This window comes from Aptenodytes patagonicus, chromosome 1 (assembly GCF_965638725.1).
Source record: "Aptenodytes patagonicus chromosome 1, bAptPat1.pri.cur, whole genome shotgun sequence".
NCBI lineage: Eukaryota > Metazoa > Chordata > Aves > Sphenisciformes > Spheniscidae > Aptenodytes > Aptenodytes patagonicus.
The window spans coordinates 204,039,509-204,060,162 of record NC_134949.1 but is presented as its reverse complement, the minus strand read 5'-3'; the positions used below and the strand labels follow the sequence as shown (position 1 = coordinate 204,060,162).

At 49.5% G+C, this 20,654-nt stretch overlaps 1 protein-coding gene across 3 annotated transcripts in view; it reads right to left on the bottom strand.

The window, feature by feature from the left end:
* The window catches only part of FLT1 (fms related receptor tyrosine kinase 1), a 115,290-nt gene extending 109,230 nt beyond the window's left edge, over window positions 1-6,060 (bottom strand). For all 3 annotated transcript variants that reach the window (XM_076364319.1, XM_076328021.1, XM_076328022.1), the window contains exon 1: window positions 5,854-6,060. In XM_076364319.1, the coding sequence (XP_076220434.1) occupies window positions 5,854-5,911 (58 nt within the window). In that variant the 5' untranslated portion in view covers window positions 5,912-6,060. The remainder of the gene's footprint in view (window positions 1-5,853) is intronic.
* Window positions 6,061-20,654: the final 14,594 nt, after the last annotated feature.

Sequence of the window (20,654 nt, the reverse complement as noted above, 5' to 3'; positions counted from 1 at the left end):
GAGGTTTTTCCACAGAGGAACAACAATGGGAACAAAAGGGGCAAATTCCTTTGCTCCGTGGCAGGGAAGAATCCCACAGGAAGGACACTTAAGCAAACTATGTGAAATTGTGAAATTCCTCTCATGAAACGCCCTCACACTCATCCCTCGCCGCTCCCCACACACTAAGCAGGGGGTCCTGTTCCCAGAGCACAGGCTTCCCGAGGGAACTTCCGAGGAGCAGAGACATCTGCTCAGGGGTCCCCGGCTCTGCAAGGGCCACTGTGCCCTGCCCGCTCCACCCCCGCTTCCAGGCACAGCGCGGAAATAATGTCACCTCATTGCCACAGCATCTTCAGCCCACTGAAGTCCTAGAAACAGCTTCCTTCTAACCACTTCCCCATCCTTCAGCTGCTCTAACGGCAAAGAGAACCTTGTTTCAAGGCCGTAGCTCCAAAAGAGCGAATATGACTTAAAAGGGATTGAATTTAGGAGTGCTTAGTGCCACGTATCAGTGAATGTTGGAAGAACAGCCCCACCATCTAGAAAAGTCATGCAAACAGAAATCAGTGTCAACCGCGTCATGCTGGATTGTGCTCTGCCTAAATATGTTACAGGGGTGACTTTACATTGTGGATATGGACAAATTGATTTTGGTAATGAAAATCAACTGGGATTTGATGGAAAAACAACAGAGATAGTAAAATCAGGTCATCGTGAACCCATTAACACAGGCCAAACAAAAGTCTGGGAAAGATGATGAATAAATCAGTTAACTGTTTTACAAGGATCTATAATGGTCTTGAATAATACAGATGCGTCATGAGCAAAATCACCCTCCTCTTCATCTTTAGGCTGGCACATTTCCACCCACCGTGCCACAAAAAAAACCCCCAAATACCAAACATGACTTAATACAGAAGAAAGAGTCATCCACACTCCCAGTCCAAGTTTCTCCATATATCTCAATGGCTCAAGACTTATGTTTCAGACAAAAGTACTTCTGAAATGGATAGTTTCAAATCGCTTTCCCCACACCCTTGTGTTTCTCAATCTGCTCTGCTTAGTTCCAGCATGAATTCATTCTGCCTGTCACAAAGGCATGATATTGTGCCACGCTTGGCTTTGGAGAGAGCACTAATGCCTGTATTTTCACTTTCCAAACTGCTGCTTGCAGTGTATCTTTTTCTTTTAACCACCAGGATTTATGCAGTGCTGACCTCCAACCATGGGGGAATGAAACTGAACTTCTGCATGTTGATAGGAGAAAACTGTGTGGGCACCTTCCTGGCAATCACTGGACCAATTTTAGGATGAGCGGTTCCCACATGGTGGATTAAGAAGTCAGACCATTTCCAACTGGGAATGCTTAGGAAAGGTTGTTTCTCAGTTGCAGGAACAAGGGCAAAGAGAGAAGAGCCTGATGCTGTCCATGGGTGGAATTCATACTCAAATATACACAGAAACGTTCCCCACATTCTTACAAATATGGATAGAGGAAAAAAAGAGGCTGCTGGGGGGAAAGTGAGATCTAAAGATAAAGCATGTCCGTGGAGGGAGCAGTTTGCTTCTTGAAGGTCTCACACCAATAGGAGAGACTTGCCTCCAAGAGCAGAGGTGACTGTGGTTGGGCATCCTACGCTTCATGGCAAAGCTACTCTTGCAACAGTCTCGCTTTCCATTCCCTCTGGGGCTGCAGCAGGAAGTCCCAACCCCTAATTTTGGGGGATTCAAAGGAACAGTTTTACTGATAAAGCCCCACCACAGCCCCACTGGACAGAGTCTTCTGAAACGCCACACCTTAACCCTCATCTGCTGAGCTTCTTCCTTTCCCAATCTCAGTTGGACATGAAAACTAGCAAGTTGATAAACATTGTGCTTGAAGTTTCCAAACCACATTAAAGTGTAAGGACTCAGCAACTGTCCTGAAAATCTGGACAATTTCCTTTTGTCCTATACACCCACACAGTGTGAAGGGCTACTGGTTTCAGTCTTTGAAGCATCTGACAAAAAATAGGCTCAGCTTGTTTGTTACTGTTCACATGTAAAAAAAACCCACCACCACCAAAAAAATCCTCAAATCTCCCCAATGGCAATTTTTTAGGGTTTTAAATGTAAAACCTTCTGGGTGCTTCTGGATATGAAGATCTTTACTAGGGTACAGGCCAAGTCCTGATTTCTTCCAGCATCAACCGTGGATTGATTCATCATCTAGAAGATGCTAGCCTAGCCCAAGGGAATTGCTCCAGATTTACACCAGCTATAAAAGAATGAAATCTAGTTTTGTGTAGAGCATATGAGCAAAACACCTGTCTGGTAAACATCAGTAACTGATGTAAGTGATTTTCTTTACCAATGCCAGGAAGTTTGATACTTAAACCCCATGTACACATTTTTTTAAAAACCTGTGTTATACAGCAGGGTCTAATTCTTCTGCCTTATGTGAATGTAGGCTGGAATTTTTAAGGGAGCCCAGTTTCCACGAAGATCCAGAAGTGGGAAACGCAGTTTTTCTGGACTCCATTAAGATCTCCAGCCCTAATCCCAAAATAGACCGCTGTAGCTGTGTGTCTACGCCGCTGTTTCAGCTGAGTACTCAAATCAAATTGAAACCTTAACATAGGAACTTCCATCTGAATAGCACTTTCGGAGAAGACAGGTTAGTTATTGCAAAAAATTAACCTCAGTGCTGATTAGATTTGACCTGGAATTTCTTCCTTCATTTTTTCCAGCTGACCATGAAATTGAAAAATCCATCATTCGTTGGGGATTTTGATGATCTAGTTCCAACTGGAATAACTGAGATTCGTATGTTCACAGATAAGATTGTAATAGAGTCTATTTACTTTCTAGCTGCTAATTGTGAGGTATTGCTTCTGTGTGGAAAGCTGGAAATACAGCCAAGTTATCAGCTCATGTTTCTGGAAATGCGTCCACATAATCCACAATCCAGGCCGCAGAATCTGATCTTTTCAGGGTTTAAACCCAGTCCTTCACATTCCCAAACACTATCGATTAAAATTATTGTCATACAAAGTCTAGGATTGGGAGACTGAACTTAATATGGCAACGACATTTTCATGTTGACCATTATGTTTACAATCTTTAGCATAAATGTATGCAACACAATTTGTGGAATAAATATATACAAGCTATAAAGGAAACATATGCGAGTACTATGCAAAACACAGGCAAAAGTATTGTTCTTTCCCACGATAGCCAAAATATGTGTGTGCATAGAAATACAAGAGAGCTGAAGTGCCCAACACTCACATCTCAAAGAAACATAATTTTCTTAATCTCATTTTTCAAATGGGGACTCTCACAGCTTGTAGCTTGCATGTTGCTTTGGGGAAATTTAAATTATTAAATAGACATATATAAGCTAAAAGACCTCCTTCTGTCGCTTCCTTATGAAGCTCTCTCTAGTAACTCCTGAACCACTGACTATTTGTGTGAATGTCCTCTAGTACCTGTCAGTAAATGGAAGCTCAGCAAACACCCACAGAATTACAAGAGTGGACCATACGGCGGTGGTGAATCGAGTTTCATCTCGAACACTTGAAACAGGAAGTGCTGGACAGCCTGAGTAAGAGTTTTGAGTAAATAGGCAGTGAAGGAGTGTGAAATGGGAAGAAGAGCGTAGAGAGATGCATAGTACAAAACATCCCACCACTTCACCAGTAACTTTGAAACTCTCCGTGCAAATGCAAGTATGGGGAGTTTTACCACTGACCCAGAAGAAGCACGATCAACCTATCTGGGATGTCCAAATGCAGCTGTGCGAGGATGATTTTCTTTCAAAAAAAAAAGAAAATGGAACAAAATCAAAGAGTTTGAAAAAGTCTAAATTCTGATTTGGAGCACAATCTCTTGTACATTGAAGGGCGGGATACGAATTTCCAGCAAAATGGTTGTAAAGGCACTCAGCCAAACTACAGAGAAGCATCTTCCCGGTGCCTACCGCACCTGAGCCAACCCCGGGATGCACGTGCCCAGCACCCAGAGCACCAGGTTTTCCCCTAAACAAGCCAAGCTTTTCCCATTGGAATTGGTCTTGGGCGTGCATGTCCCTGACAGTCCCTGGAACAGGAAGGTGAACCAGGGTCTCTTACGGCCCCTGGCTCAGGGAGTCCACCCTCTCCCTGGGCAGTGGGTTTGCCATGATGTGCACAATGGAAAACCTTTCCGACAGGAAAGAGGAAGCCAGTCCCCTAGCATAGCTGGTCACTGCAGGAGCCCATGTGGGAGTGGGACGCCGAAGTTCAAGCTCAAGCTGTGAAGGAAGCCTGGCAAGGATTTGAACCCACATTTCCTGTATCCAGGGTGGGTGTCCCATGCCTGTGCCTGTTTCATCCTGGGCATAAGAACCTCCTTGGCAGAGACAAATAATGTGGGGAAATTAGCACTTTCCTGGGGAAAAGAAAGAAAAAAAAAAGAATACCTACATATCTATATCAAAGTTGATGAATCAGCACTTCCCGAGCAGGAAAACGTCTCGTCGGAGCGGCCCCGCCAGCTCTCCTCCCGGGCAGCATCGGGACGCGGCTGCCGCCGGCCGGCAGCACGGGCAGCGCCCGGGGAGCGCCGCGCCGGGGCCGCTCCCGCGGGCACGCCGGGCACCGCGCCGCGCCGGGGCCGCTCCCCCGGACTCAGCGGTACGGAGCAGACCGAGCCCTTGGCCACTTGCGCGGGGGAGCGTGGCCGCACCGCTAGCCGCAGAAACGCCGCGCTGCTCGGCCGCTGGCCTCGGTGCCCGCCCCGGGGAGAGCTCGGTTTTTTCCTTCCCCACCCGGGATTTGCTGCCGCTCCCGGCCGGCCGCCAGGCCCGGCGGTGCTGCGCGGACGCTGCCCGCGGCCGCGCAGCGCGCACGGCCGCGGCCCCGGGCGCACCTGGGAGCCCCGTGCGGGACGCGGGGAGCCCGAGCACGGAAGGGCTGCGGGGTCCCCGATCCGCCCCGCGGGGCAGCCCCACAGGTCGGCGGGCCCGCGGTGCGATGAGCCCACGCGGGACCGGCCCTTGCCCAGCCCCCACGCACCCCTGCTCCCAGGTGCCCAGCAACGCAAGGCAGGAACGCACTCCCCACCACGGCGCTCCGGCCCAGCACGGACGGCTCCTCTCTCCAAGTAAAATAAAACTCGATTAAGAAAAGCAAATCTTTGCAGTGATCCATCCCGGCACACGCAGCATTGTGGGATGCAGGCGCCGGAGAGCAGCTCCATCCCACTCTCCAGAGAGACCCACGCCGGGTACCCGCGCGGCCACCCCCCGCAGGCAGCCCCGACCGATGCTCCGCCGTCCTGCCCGGGCGGGAGGCAGCAGGACCTGGATTTTTGCGAGGGAAACGGGCACCTTTTCCGCTTCACGGGCAGAACCGGGAGAGGCTGACGCTTGGAAACAAAGCCGGGAGGAAAGAAGCCTGCCCTGCAGCCGAGACGCTTTCTTTCCGTGATGTACCGGTTCGGACATCTCCCCGAACGGCTGTCCCCCGTGCCCGAGAAAGACTCGTCTCCCCGCCGGCACCGCCGCCTTGCCCGGAGGAGGGGAGGCACCGCGGCTCCGCATCGCCGGCACCCCCGGGGCGCTGCCCCCGGGCCGCCCCCGGGACACACCGCCGGGAATCCGGAGGCTAACGACCGCTCGGGATTCGGCGTTTCGCGACTCTCTGAAAAGCGGGGATCCCTCACCTCGGCCCTGCCCAGGGGAGAGGGGCGGAGGGGAGGCAGGTGGCACCAGCCGACAAGCGCGGTGCGGCGGGGCCGGGCAGGGGGACGGCAGGCGCCGCCGAGGAGGCACATCGCTGGGGGCACGTCGCGGAGACCCCGGCGCAGAGCGGGGGCTGGATGGGGCAGCGGGTCCCGACGGACCCTTACCTGCGAGCAGGAGGGCGGCTCCCAGCAGCACGGTCCCTGAGAGCAGCTGGCGGGGCATGGTCCTGCCCGCGGGAGCGCAGGGCTCTTCCCTTGCCGACGGCAGCGAGGCAGAGGCACAGGCGCCGGCTGGGCTCCGACGGGCTCTCCTCGGTCCCAGGCTCCTCCCGCGGTGGCGGAGATAACGGCGCGGCGCGGCGCGGGATCCGCATCCAGCAGCCCCCGAGCCCTCCCCGCCCGCCCCGGCCCGCGGAAAGGGAGTGTCCGCAGCGAGCCGCCCTGCCAGCTTCACCTCCCGCGGACATCAATTACCAGCCAGCCCCAGCCCCGCTGATTTATAACTTCTCCACCCCTCACTGCGCACCCCTCCGCCCCCCTGGCCCACATCCTCCGCCGGGAGCACGCCCTCCCCGGGACGCGTCCCCCGCCCGCCCGCCGGCGGGCACGGGGTTGCTTCCCCGCGGGTCTCCCGGCCCCGGCCGCCCCCGGCCCCCGCGGAGCCCGGCCGTGCCCTCCCGCCGGAGCCCGGCGCCGGGGAGTTTCCAGCCGCCGGGGCCGCAGCGGTGCCGGGGCGGAGAGCGGGGCTCGCCGCCCGCACGCCGCCGGCCTCCTCCGGGGAGGGCGCGCACCGGACTTGCGAGTCCCGGGACAAACGCTGAGCGCTGGGGGTCCCCGCCCCGCAGAGCCCCTTTCCTGCTCCGCAAGAAGACCCCGGCAGCGCCGGGTCCCGTCGCCGGCTCCTGGGCCGGGGGCCAGGTCAGGCCGATGCCGCACAGCCTGTCTTCGGCTGCGGGGCACGATGCTCGGAGCGCCCCAAAGCGCTGCCCGTGCCCCGGCTGCCCGGGCTCCTCTCCCCGCCTTCCCTGGGGAGGGCGAGCGGAGGGGCACCCTGCCCTGTGCGCGGCCTGACCCGGACCAGCACGGATCCCCTGCCAGCAGCACTGAGCGCTCAGAGCAGGGATGCCAGGAAGGGGCAGCACTGGCTAAGGATGCTCCAGAAGTCTGCCCTGCCAGCGCTGCTGCTGGCCTTCGCTGACCCTGTGACATCCAGGACCATCCTAGAAATACATTTCTTCTCCCTATGCACTTACCTCATGTTTTCCATACGTGTTTTATTTTGTGAAAGACCAGAACAGAGCCTGTGACAGCAAAACTCAAGCCCTGTGTTTCCACTTTTCCCGAGTAGCCAGAGAAAGGCTATTGCGTGAGTCAGGTCTTCAGTTTGACCCAGTATGGCCCTTCCTATATTTTTATGCTATGAAATAAGTCGCAAGAGTGTCTCCATGGGGCAGGTAAATGTGATCACCCCCATTTTACAGAGAAGGAAATGGAGGCACATAGAGAGGTTAGGCGGCTAGTCCAAGGTCATAGGAAGCTGGTGACAAGAGCCAGAAATAGAACTCGGATCTCCTGTGTCCCACCAGACCATCCTGTGCAAGAAAAAAGATGAGAAGTTGGTGTTGTTTTTAACTTGAGAACTGTTTAACTTTCAAGTTTAAAGTCTGTGAGAATATTTCCTGCACGCTTCTCTCTGACTCCTATTCATAAGTGACACCTTAAGCTAAGAATTTAAGCCTGCATTTTCCAATCTTCCTGCCCCCAGCTGAGACCTTGAAAATAAAATAGTTATGGATACCTTCCCCCTCATCTGCTCACACCATGGGGGGAAGAACCCAGAAGTTTCTTTCCCGAAGAGGATGACTCATAAGAAATCACCTCCTCCAGCAGAGAGGACAGCAGCTGGGAAAACAGTCGGCCAGTGAGGACAGACCAGCCAGAACTAGGACACTGGGCATCCTGACAGCTCAGACCCCCTAGGAGCAAGGGCTCCCTGTGGAAGGAGCTAAGGGAACTGTATGTCCCTGACTTTGACCTACCCAGTGCTGAGTACGTGGTGAGTCTGCGATGATGCAGGCCCTATCACAAGCTCAGCAGCCATGCCACACCAGTTCCTCCCCACACTCTTCACACCTCCTACATCATAGCTGCATTCAGTCATGGCCCTGCGAAGACCACAGCACTTCGGCAAGACATACCTCCCTCCTTCTCCAATGGATGTCATCAGCTCCTGATCCACCCAAGGAGCTGAGGACCAGGGAGGGAAAACCTAAAGATCTGCTTGTAACCCCTCATCATACACTAAAGCCAGGGAGAGAAGAGATGTGGAGCCTGCATGAAGGCTGAAAAGACCCCAGTACTGAGATATGGGGAAGAAAGAGGCAGCAGACATTCCCATAAAGCTGAATGAAGGTACAGTGGGAAGCCTGTGCCTGGAACTGGATGAAAGGCATCTCTAAACACATAGGCTGAAGGATCTGGACACATGGACAGTGCGTGTGTGAAGGGGAGGGCTGCGTGGAACCTGTTTGAGCTTATTTTTTGTGTACTACCATGTAACTGGCAACACCTAGTAGGGTGAGAACTTATTTTGAAGAGTGGTTTAGGTGCTATGGCCAAACAAACACTAAGGAGCTGGTCATAGACCTGTCCCAGGCAAATGTCCATCCTGCAGGCAATATGATTTCTTCATACCAGAATCTTAGGCCTTGGTCCCAATGCTAAGTTATGAGTGGCATATATGAGGATGATTTTTATCCTTAGAATAAAGGATACGTAACTGTTGTTACCTTCCCTTCAGTTCTGAAATGTCAGAAATTTCCTTTTTCTGGCATTTGTTAAAAAGACTATTACTAAATACTAGAAAGGAAATCAGCCAAATTTAGCAGCTGAGAGTAAGCCCTCTTTGAAACGTATCAGGCAAATATCCTTGCTGCAAGGCTAATCATCTGCTCCATCTCTAGCACTACCGAAGCTGCAAAAGAGAGAGGAGAAACAGCTTTTACAGTGGACAACATCTGTTTTTAGTGTTCACTTGCATCCCAGCAGTACCTTGTATTGTTGAATTTTACCCTGCTCTGGAGGAAGACGGCTTCTACCAAGCCTTTTGCTTGAACAACCCATACATCTGACACTAAGACCATCAAGTTGTCAGGCAGCAGAAGCACCAGCTCTCCAATACGCATCCCTTACTCCTCCCTGGCCAGCAAGACTCATTGGAACAACATAGAAAACGAGAATAGGAAATTTGATTGAAAAGACGAGTAATCAGGGCATTCAGCTCCTGGGTCTGCCTTGAGCAGCAGACTACCATGCTGCAAAGAAACACAGGCACCACCCTGAGCGCATAGAACCTTTCATAGCTGAATACTTAACCAGGGCATTGCCTCCTGTCTGCTCTCTGCCAGTCTTTATGACTTGCATGTCTGGCTTCAAGAGTTAGGTGGGGTGGAGACTCCTCTCAACCCGGATATGACTTAGTCAAGTTGCTGGAACACATCCTGAGGTTGTGGATTCTACTCCCTGTTGGAAGCAGGACACTTGGAACATCCTGAGTCAAGGTTTTAGCCTCGTCTCCTGGGAGGAATCGCTTGGACAGTTCCCATGGATCTGGCAAAAATAAAGAGCCTGGAAAATCCCACTCACACCAGCAGCTGATACCCCCCCAACCTCACCTGACTCCTTCCAGTCATGGAAGCAATTTTTTATTTGCACTGGTGCTCAAAATAGGTCCTTGTGGCACTGGTTCCAATGTTCAGAGCATTACACAAAAGGTTACCACCAGCACCTGCACATCAGATGCCTGCCCATAGAAGAAGACTGCATGGGCTGGAGTTACAGCTGAAGGATCTCATGATTATCTGTTGAACCCTGTACTGACAGCAGAGAGGTAGACACCTCACAGGAACAGACTAGACTGCCTTTGAGATGGTCCCAAGCTCCAGCTGTTGGGAGAGAAGGAAAGATGTCAAAGCAAAGCAGATTGGATCTCCCTCTGCAGGTCTTCTGCAGAATCTGCATCTGCCAACTGACTTCTTTTAAGAGGACTGGGTGCTCCCAGGACCGAAAATTTAAGCAAAGCAATGTTTCAGTTGATCACCTGAAAACATTACAGTTTTTCCAGAACCAGTGGGAAAGGGTCCAACGCTCCCTGTCCACCAGTGGGAGCCTCCTCCATCCCTATAGTCCCTTGTACCTTGTCAGTTGCACTGACACAACCATTTCTGGGGCTCACAACTGTTTCTGGGGCTCAGTGTAAAACAATTTGGTGAAATAATTCAGGATGTAACTTGCCTGCTTTCTATGGAGGGCCACTTAGAACCTGGGTCGTTTCACTCATACAGCTTACAGCATGCCCGCACAACAAGAAACATGGTGAACTGTGACAACTGGAAGAATATTGGAGCTTTTTATACTGATCTAGCTACTCAGGAGACTGTAACCTGGAGCAAGATCCTAGGCAAGATGGACTGGGTCTACTCTACTCAAGGCCTTCGTCTGACTCTCTTTTCCTCTCTCTTTTCAATGAGGTGTTTTCAATCACCATTATTTTGACATCCTCTGGTCCCATCTCCCTAGGGCAGGAACGGAGTTTAAGAAACACGTTATCAAATAAATCCCATTTACCATCATCATTATTACTTTAGCTGCTGCTGTTATTTGGATTTGCCCACTACATTGAAAGTTGCATGTAAACCAAAGTTCCTTAGTTTTCTCCAGGACTGTGAGAAGAAAAGCTGAGACCTCTTCTCTGTACTACAGCATTTACTGGGACAGCTACTTATACCTGCCCACCAGGCACATGCGTAGGTAAGTGTATGCAGAGACATAAACTACAGCTGTGGTTGTGCTTTCCCTCAGCAAGGCTGAGTTTTGCCTTATGTTGTATAGACTCTTGGCTCTGTACCCGGTCAGTGTGTGTGGCAATGACAGACAAAAGCTGCAGCAAAGAATTAGTCCTTGCAGGGCAACCTCACAGCACTGCTGCCCATCCTTCACAGGAGGATACAACAGCTCAGGGCAGTGATTGTGTCACCTCTTCATCCAAACTTCCTACCCACATCAAGGCTAGGTCCACTTTTGAGGGCAGACAAAGCAGGCAGCTGTCTAACCACAGCAAGAAAGTAGAAGCAACAGGAGCATGTAATTTGCTGCTGCTCATTTTTTATTATAATCAGTCAACTGGCATGAGCAATTAATCAGATTACCTGGTATTTTATTGGGAGGTTAGGAAGCTAATGAGTACGAGCTCCTGCAATACTCTGAGCTGGAGAGTACCCCCTTTCCAGGAGTTTTGGTGGCTGAGTTAAGGAGCTTAGCTGGTGGAGTACAAGGTCAGTGCCTTTGCTGGCAGTAGCTGTCGTGGAGAAAGCTAGAGGTGAGGGTCTGCCCCTCCTGTCCTTTGGGAGCTGCTTTGAAATGGAGGCCATACCACTGGTCCCTGCTTGTGCTACACATGGTTGTGTCACAGCAGCTACACCCACACCTGGTCTTGTACCTCTGCCATTTTGACTCTGACCTGCACCCGCTGGCTTGGCTTGCCCTCAGACCTGCCTCATCACTGTGGCCTTGCTGGGGGACCACCAGACTGTATCTGAGCCTGACCACTGTCTCTGAACCTGATCCTGACCCAGACTTGCCATTCCTCATCTCGGCTCCTTGCTGGTGCGGTGACTGCTCCCACCTGCCTTTTTACTGTGCTTGGCTCACTCAGGAAGCAGCCAGCCCTTTCTGGTCCCTAGCACATCCAACACGATTTTGGCTCTGCCTGCATCTCCTCTTCCTGTCAGGTCCACACAGCAGAACGCCAATGATTTCATTCCCCTTACTTAAAAGCAAATTCTATTACAGTGCACACTTTCTTTCAAAATACTACACAATTGATTTTATATGTGTATTCAGCAATATTTCACTAAACAGGAAAAAAAAGAGTGGAACAAGAATTTTTCGCTCCTGAAAAACACAAGTACAATAGAAGAATGCTAGTAAGCATTTCCACTATATGTACACGTGCGCGGGCTGGACCCCACTCGCACACATGCACACCTGCATCAATATGGGAATGACCTACTTTGGCAGAGCTGGGTCAGTGTGGTGGTGACGTAGCGCTCTCAGCTTCATCTCCCAAGCTTCTGAAATCCAGTCCTCAGCCACCGCTTCTTCCCTTTATCCGGGAGGATATATATATGCCTTTCCTGGAGCCATCAGTACATGAAGGTACCAGGGTAAGTGTTTAGAAAGAGGCAAGACCACATGAAAGGATCGATTGCTTCTCCTCCCGGTGGAACCGGGCCAAGGTCACTGCATTTCAGTGGGAAAGACAACCAGAAGGTCAGCAGAAGAACCACAAAACCAAACCAAAACATGTCAAAAAGGGAAAACTACCCAGGAAAATATTGGGCCATGAAAAGAAAACCAGCCTTACAATGAAGAGCTCTTTTCCTCTTACCACCCCAAACACTAGCCCCTAGAGGCTTAGTGTTTCCCTCACCATAATACAAACCAGGCCTCCACGCCAGGAGCCCGCGCAGCTGCTGCTCGCAGAGAAGCTGGTGAGTCAGTGATGTGCACGAATGCCTATGTCCTGATTATTTTGGAACAAATCAGATACAAAATGTGAACAAAAGCAAACAGTTATCTGACCACAGAAATGATGTTCACAAGAGTATCTTGGGACCTGTACTGGGAAATGTGGGATATGTACAGCACTGTCAAGGTCCTGCAGCACCAGAGCAACGCGTGTGGTTACACCACATGTGCCCCAAATAGTAGGGTTGGTGTACTCCCTGCCCTACGTGCTGGTTCACTTACACGACTGCAAGCAGAGCAATTTCAGGAGAGAGGATTCAGGGCGCCCAGAGTTTGGAGCCCTGGGCCCAGGAACATCCAACTGGGCTAAATCAGTAGCAATGCAAGTCCACCAGGCAGGTGGAAAGAAAGAGGGCCCACTGAAATGTTTGCCCGGAACCTCATCAGAGCTATCTCCAGCTGCAATGTTTGCCCAGAACCATGTCGGAGTTATCTCCAGCTCCATCTGCAAATAGCAAGGATGATGTTTTACAGAGGAAGACTGAGGAGAGCTGCACCAGCCTGGGGGGAGTAAAAGAGCTTCCTCCAAAACGCACTAGAATTGTCTTTTCTTTCAGTCTCCAGGCATGATTGAGATTTTCAAGACAACAGTTTTAAGATAGCTCTTTTCCACAACACATTTCCTTGAAAATAAGTAAAAAGTAAAGCATAAAAAAGTGTTTAAAAAAAAACAGTAGAAAAACGAAACTGGCTGACAGGAATAGTTAAAAGATTGTTTAGCTTCCAGTTCCACAAGATACTCGTGGTGATGTGGGCAGTTATTACCTTAGTGATGCAACAGTGTCATTTCCACACTATGAAATTAGTATCTTTGCTTCCTTCGGTGCAGGAAAACCATAACTGGCAGATCAGCACAACGTGGGGGCAGAAAAAGGTTGCCTGCTGACTCGGCAAGCCTCAGAGCTGCCCATCTGGCCCTTTGAAAGCCCGTCTGGGAATGCTCTCTTGTCACCAGGTCCGGCAGACAGGATCCAGCACAGGTCTAGGAGGGAGAATGATCTGTGCATAAACTAATCTCACAAGTGCCAGGAGCTGCTGATACGGTTTATGTGTGTCCTTACCTTGCAAAGCTACCGACTCATCTCCTGAAGCTGAGGTTTAGGTTGTTGTTGGCAAAAGGGGAAAGACAAGAAAAGCAGACCAGGAGATTTTGGTGGCAGGACTTCTCTTGAGATCCCTAGAGTTTTTACTGACTTCTCCTCAGTCTCACTAATGGGCAGACAGAGGGAAGATGGAGAAGCCAGGACTCGGCTGCAGTCACTGAATCCAAACCCACATTTATTTGCCCGAACACCACAAGGCGATGTGGTGTAACATCATTTGAAGAACAATTGTGGGACATGTATTACCCACACAGTCTTTGCTGAGGTAACAATTGCCCCAAAGGTCTTTCTGTATACAGGACTATGTCTTTTTTAACCCTGTAATACGAGGGGTTGAGCATCTCCTGGGGAGACCTGGATTAGAAAGATGGTTTAGTGTTTTTTTAACAAGTGAGTGGCCTTTCCGGGACAAGCAATGTGCAAGGGCTAATATCAGTAGAAGGAACTGGTCAAAAGCTATTTCATGGAGTCGGACTTTACAGGTAGCATGAGCTGTCAGAGAGCAGAGCTCTCAGTTTGTTTTTTTTAACTCTCCCAAATAGAAACAGCCCTTTTCTTTTTTTCCCCCAAAGGAGGAGATAGGCGGGCTGCATTCCCATTCAAAGAACCAGGAGACGCTGCGACTCCCCGTGCCGCCTTCAGCCCGAGGCAGACGGAGGGAGAGCGGGACAAACCCACGGCAGGAACTCGGGGGCGCAGCAGAAGCGCCGCGCCCCCCCCGCCAGTGAGGGAGCCCCCCTGAGCCCGGGGCTGCACCGGGCGGGAGGGGCGGCAGGCGGGGGCCAGGCGGGACCGCGCGGGGAGCCCCCGGCCGCCTCGCCCCGCGGCAGGCGGAGCGGAGCGGGGCGGAGCGGGGCGCGCTCCTTCCGCGGCGGCGGCCCTGCCCGCGGGAGCGGCAGCGGCAGCGGCAGCGGGGCCGCGCTCGGGTCTTCCCCTGCGCCGGGGAGGATGCGGTGAGGAGGCTGCTGCCGCTTCCCTTCCCGAGAGCCAGCGAGCCGAATTTCCCGGGGTGTGTACGGTCAGCAATAAAAAGAGAAACGCACGATCCAAGTTAATTTTCCACCCCCGAAAGGAAATGCTGCTTCCTGTATTATGCAAGGCCGGTGCCAACAACACTGACACAGGAGTCTATTGTCCTTTTCACAAAGCCGTGGTAGGGAAGGACGCCTGAGAAAATAGTCCTTTTGCAACAGCAAGGAGCTTTTGATCGTTGGGGGGAAAAGAAAAAAAAAAAAAAGAGAGAGATAAAAGCGGGTGTGCGCTGGGGGCTGGGAGGGATGCACCGGGCGGAGCGGGGAGCGCGGAGCGGGGAGCGCGGCGCGGACGGCCGCCAGCCGGTGCCGGGGTGCCCCTCGCCGTGCCTCCAGCCCCGCTCAGGCGGCCAGGATGCGCCAAAGTGCCTGCAAATGTCTTTCCTTTTCCATAAAAAGCGATCACACGGCTTCAGCCCTGCTTCCGATGTGTGCAAGCCGGAACAAAGACACCAGGGATTAAGAGCCTCTTCCTGCCTTCCCCCCCCTCCACCGCTCACCCCCCGGTTTGATGCAGATGACTTACAAAGCTTTGGTCACCGGGACGGAGCTAATGTCTCCCCCATCGGTGCTGGAGCTGCCCCGGCTCCCCCGCCGCCGGCCCGGGCCTCGGGGACACGGCTGCACGGCGGTACCGGTCCTCCCAGGTGGCAGCCGGGCGGTGCCGGCGCCTGCCGTTACCGGCGCCCGGCCGGCCGGCAGTTCGGCACAAGCGGGGGGCTGCCACCCCGCACGGCTCCAGGGGGCCTGGATCCCCTCCGCCGGGCGGGCGGGCTGCTGCCGGCCCGGGGGGTCCTTCTCCGCACCGGCCAGGGCACAGTGTACACGGTGCTCGGGCCAGCTGCGAGCCCCAGCAGTTTATTAGCAGGAAAAGCTAAGTAACACCTGAGGAAGAGCCGTGGTGCTTCCAAAGGCAGTTTGGGAGACATGCTTTCCTGTCAGAGGCCTTAAAAATATCATGGCTTTCTTTCCCTTAAATAAGTGATAAAGGCTGAAAGACTTTATTCCTACTCTAGAAGGATCACGTCCATCCAAAAGAGGGTATTTGGATCCTTGGATATTTGGGTTCATTCCATTTTGCTGCTGCTATCCCTTGTTACTGATGCTATCCTTTATTACACAATTCTTAAAGAGTTAATCTTTCCTTAAAAGAGCTTTTAAAAGAACAATTCTTATTCTTAAAATAGTTCTTATAAACTTTCTTATTAGTTCTTACTAAAGGCGAGTTCCTGCCTTTCTTAATGGGATACAAAACCCATTTCCAAGGGAAGTCTATGTCCAGCAAGAGCAGCAGGGTCAGGCTCTTGCTTCGACTGTTTTCTGGCAGCTGTCTGTCTGCAGGATGGAATCACTTTGGCCAACTAATGACTGACAGTGGCTCATTATGAGACAATGCAAATCATTTTCTTTAAATGTGCATGCTTGCCATCGAAAAGAAAACCTAATGTTCCTCTTCACACATGTAAATAGGATAATTTAAAGGCATTTTAGGGAAAGAGGATATGGGGAACCTTCAAGAATGATTATGAATCTTGTATACAAAAATAGAAGGGGTTTTCTCAAGTCCAAGAGCAGGGTTCCTTTAAGAAATCCTAAATCTTGCTCAATTTTTGTGTCTCCTTTGCTGTGAAAACAAAACAGAACAAAAACCCCAAAGTAAAACAGAACACCTGGGTTTCCAGTAGCTTGCAAGGTGCTCACTGCTGAATACAGCTGGTTGTGAATGATGGTGAATATCACTGGTGGCCTTCCAACCCTACAGCTGTATTTACACACCCTTCACAGAGACGCAGGTTTGGGTCTGCAGTTTCTAACCCCGCGCCCAACTCTGGCCCATGGTCCTTAGCTCCCATCTAACCTCAGATACAGTCGTTTTTAATGCTGTCAGCATGCCAGCTCTTCAGGCTCTTTCCAGGCTTTCTATGGAGGCCAGGCATACTGCAGGCAGGAAAGGCTGCGCTCCTTCTGCCTGTGGTACTGCCCACCCTTCCCCCAGCCCTTAGATGTGGGCAATTCAAGTTTATCTCCCACAGACTCTGCCATAGACTTCTGTTATCTGGAATAAGCCCCAGAGGCACAAATCCTTAAAGGCATTGAAGTGCCTAACTCCCATCAGAATGAGGGATGTAGTTGTCTAAATACCGCTGATAATCTACAAAGTTGCTCACGATTTGTATAACAGAGATCACGTAAGTACCTACAGTCTGACATAGGCAAAGCACTAAGTAAAATTTCCTTTATTTTTACTACTGCTGTTGCTACTGCTATTATTGAACATCCATGCTAGGGTCTACTCACAAGCCCAAGTCGGGAGTTAGGAGTCCACTGGGGGAAGGAGCACAAGGGGCAAAGGTTCTGCTTATGACATTTCACATCCAAAGAGTACGCTGAGAAACAGCCAGTATGTCTGACACAGAAATGGTAACAATGGGAAGATTGTCATGAGCTGTCCCAGCACAAGAGCGCATTCAGCACACCAGACGCCCTCTGCTTTCAAGGGTTTTTCAGGATTGACAACAGGAGTAAATTTGTAATGTTATAAGTATGTTTCTCCTGCCCCTCTGATGACGGCTGGTCACTGGGTATCACACGATGCCTACTGGAACATCTGTCACGAAGCCATGGAAAAACAAGTTAGCCCAGCTTCTTGGGTCTCTGTTGGGAATGGGTTGGAAATGGGAGGGATCCCTTTCTTGCACCCACCTATGTCTGTACCTGTCCGACCTCTTCATGGCAAAATACAAAGTGCGCTTGTGAATTTAGAACCTTGGGAAACAGCTAGTCATCTACTTCACACTGGATTCAGCCAGCAATGAAGTTAAGATGTCCATCATTTTGGTGAGATGGATGAGGCTTATTAAGAGAGGAAATAGGCACAGCCCTAAGGGATAGGATATACCAAATGAGCACCTAAAAATAAACTCTTTGTTTTTCCTGTTCCATGAAAGCTATTGTTGAAGTTGCCACAGAAATATTTCATAATTGTGAAACAAAAAAACACCCGAGAGGTAATCTCTCCTCTACCTGAGATTTCTCAGTACAGTACAAACTTTGCAAAAATTTCAGTGTGTTTGAAATAATTCATAGGTCCAGAAGGGGACAAATTTGTAACTGTTCATCATTAATATGACTTAAAAAAACCAAAGCCACCATTAGTAACAGATCTAATTCAAACACCTTAAAACATGATCCTACTGAAGGTGTCAGTTTGTCTGCTTTGTGAGGGGTAAATCTGGAAAAATGTTGTAATTCTAGAGGTCACGTAAGGATGAAATGATGTGTCTGATTTCACACAACACGAGCGATGGGGTCAGAAAATGAATTCTCTTGGTCAAGTCATCAAAACCAGTCCTGCAGACAGACACATTGTTCAAACCCTTTCACTGTGTATCAGGCTCCAGTGTCAGAAATGTAGTGCTGTGACCACAGGAACTACGGAAACCTGGTTTCCTACATAGCTTGAGGTTTCTGTGTTTGAGAAAGTGTGAGCTCTGCTCGATGTTTTTCTCATGGGTGAACATTCATAAGGCGTTTAAATGCCCTAGTGAGCCCAGGGACATGCTGGTGACTGATAAGGTATGAGTTCACAATAAAGCCTTTCCCTCAGATTTTTCTCTTACGGGTTCTCTCTACTCTACCTAGCCTCTATTTGCATGAAAACTGTAGGAATATAAATACCTTTAAAATCTATTATTTTATATCAGCTTTAATTAAAACTGGCAAACAGATTCCAAAGGGCTCTTTGGTGAAGTAGGAACCATGTAGGTACACACAGGTTGCTCACACGACTCTCATTTCTTTAGAAAACAATGCTAATTGCTTAGATTGTTTGCTGTCCTGGTTCTTTCTAAAGAAAAGCTATAGCAGAACCTTATTCCCCTACTTCAGAGAATTTCTTCCCATTTCCAGCCTAAGTGAATTCATGCCGACTTTACATTTTTCTGGTTTTATGCTGACTTTGTCTTTCTAGCTTAAATACCATCTATTTACAGGTATTTATCCCTTGATAAATGGGATAAATTTGTCAGACACAGAATCAACTTTATTTTTACTATAATTGCCTCCTCTCATAGGACAGGAATGCCCTAGTAGAAATTCCCTACACCTATCCCAGTTTTAACTAATTTTTCTTGAACTACCGTGCCTTTTCATGGCAGTTTCACACTGATGGGTCATGACCATTCTGAGATACTGAATACATCCTTTTTTTTTTTCCTCTGTCATCACCAATGTATGATTGCCAAACTTACAGCAGATGTTTTCAAGGAATTTACTCAGAACAAAAGTTATTGAACCGTTCCTTTTCCCGGTCTCATAAAGTTGTGAGCATAGTTTGACTCACAGATTCTGGTAAGTTATTTTAAGCATTATGTACAAAAATATTCCATTTTGAAAGTTCGTTTTACTGGGGATTTTCTGCTCTCTCATACATATGTACACAGCAACTTGGAATGTGAGACTTGCAACTATAGGGAACGAAAACGACTAGTTCTGGTTCACCTTGCCAAGGAAAGAGACAAGTGTTCTCTGCGGAAAAGAAGAACAGAATACTGCAAGAAAAAACAAAACATAACACACTGCTATTCCAGGAGAGAAACCTCTAAAAATGTAGCTGAAAGAGTTTTCAACCACCAAAATTGCATACTGTTTCAGAAGACAGCTGCACAACCGAAACAAAAAGCAAGGTGCTTGCAAAAATCCAGTCTGTTCAAAAACAAATATGTGGATCTGAAACTGAATGTTTAGTTTTATACTTCACAGGAAATGCACCTGTTTGCATTTCTGTCTCTCCTCCCACAGAAGGATCCTGAAGCTCATGCAAAAAATCAACAGATGAACATTTGCAACATTTTGGAAATGAGAAACATCCTCCTTTCTGAACCAGTCTACTTCTCAGTGACCACATGCTACTTGAGGGCATGAAAAGGCTTCACCAGCCTGTCTGTCCAGGATGGAGAGCTCCTTGAAGACCTGTGATGTGAAATATTTCTCCTTTGAGCCCTGTTGAGGAGAGGAATCTTTCAGTCAGAGACTTCCTCATGTTCCTTCAGCAGCCCTGCCATTTTGGCCCCCACACAGGGCTCAATTCGGTTGCCAAATGTAGGTGTCTAATCCCACCTGTAATAACCTGGGGCATGCAAGCTGTCCACCCACAGATGGCATGGGTCCAGCACGCCCAGGCCTCTCAGGAGCACTGTCCAGAGTCCAGGAGGGATTGCCTGGGGCCTGTATGATGACTGGATGCCAATGTTTGGACAACTGAATTGTCCCTCAGGCTTCTTTCTTAACACGTCTCAGAAATTTCCATCTTCTCTTCTAGCTAAGACACTGCTGAGTTCTTTTGAAATGTGTTGTAATTTAATACCACTTAATACCTGGCATTTTCTAAGGAATTTACTTTCAAAGGCATTTAGGCCTACATCTAGACTAAGTCCTTGTAATTGATGTTTTCTACTGTCTGCACACCTTTGAAGGCCTAGAGTGAGCCAACAGGAAACACAAGGCACAGGGATCAAAGCGGGCTTTGGTCTGCCTGACTAAAGGACATGACCACACCAGTGGATGCAGATAGACCTCAACTCATACTGGTAGTATCGTTAACCTTTGAACTGGAAATACTGAGGAGTTGAATGAGTTGAGCTGACTGAATAGAGCCAGCCTGGATCTGGAAACAGTACAGTCATGTTCGGTTGAAACTATTTCTGAGCTAAGACACCGTACTGCGAACTGCTTCATGGACTTGGCCTGGTCTCCACAAGGAGGATCTACCTTCCAGGCTTTTTTGTTTTGTGGAAACATATGTTTTGATTTTTTTCTGTATTTTCTCCTAAGCAAAGGTGGAACAGCAGTTAAGTTGGAAGGCCTCTAGGTTGTATATTTCAGCAACCAAGTCTTGTTGAAGATGGTGAATGCAGTTGCTTCACTGTCAACTGGTAACATACTTCCTGGAAGGTATGAAAACTGAAACTCTTCCCGAACCTTTTTCCTTTCTGAGAGAATGAGTTTAAAAGCTCTGGTATTGGTTCTCCTATCTTTTTTGCGGTGCTGGAAACCTTCTTGTGTCAGTTTATTATGCTGTGTTACCAGCACAATCAAGATTTTCAAGCAATGCCCGTTCTGTACCCATCTACGCTTTTTCTCTCAGTGAAGTCAGCAAGAACTCAAACCAGAAGTGGTAAGTAACTGATACTAATTTCTACTCTTTCTGAAATCTAAATTGGACACAACTTCTACTTCCTTACAT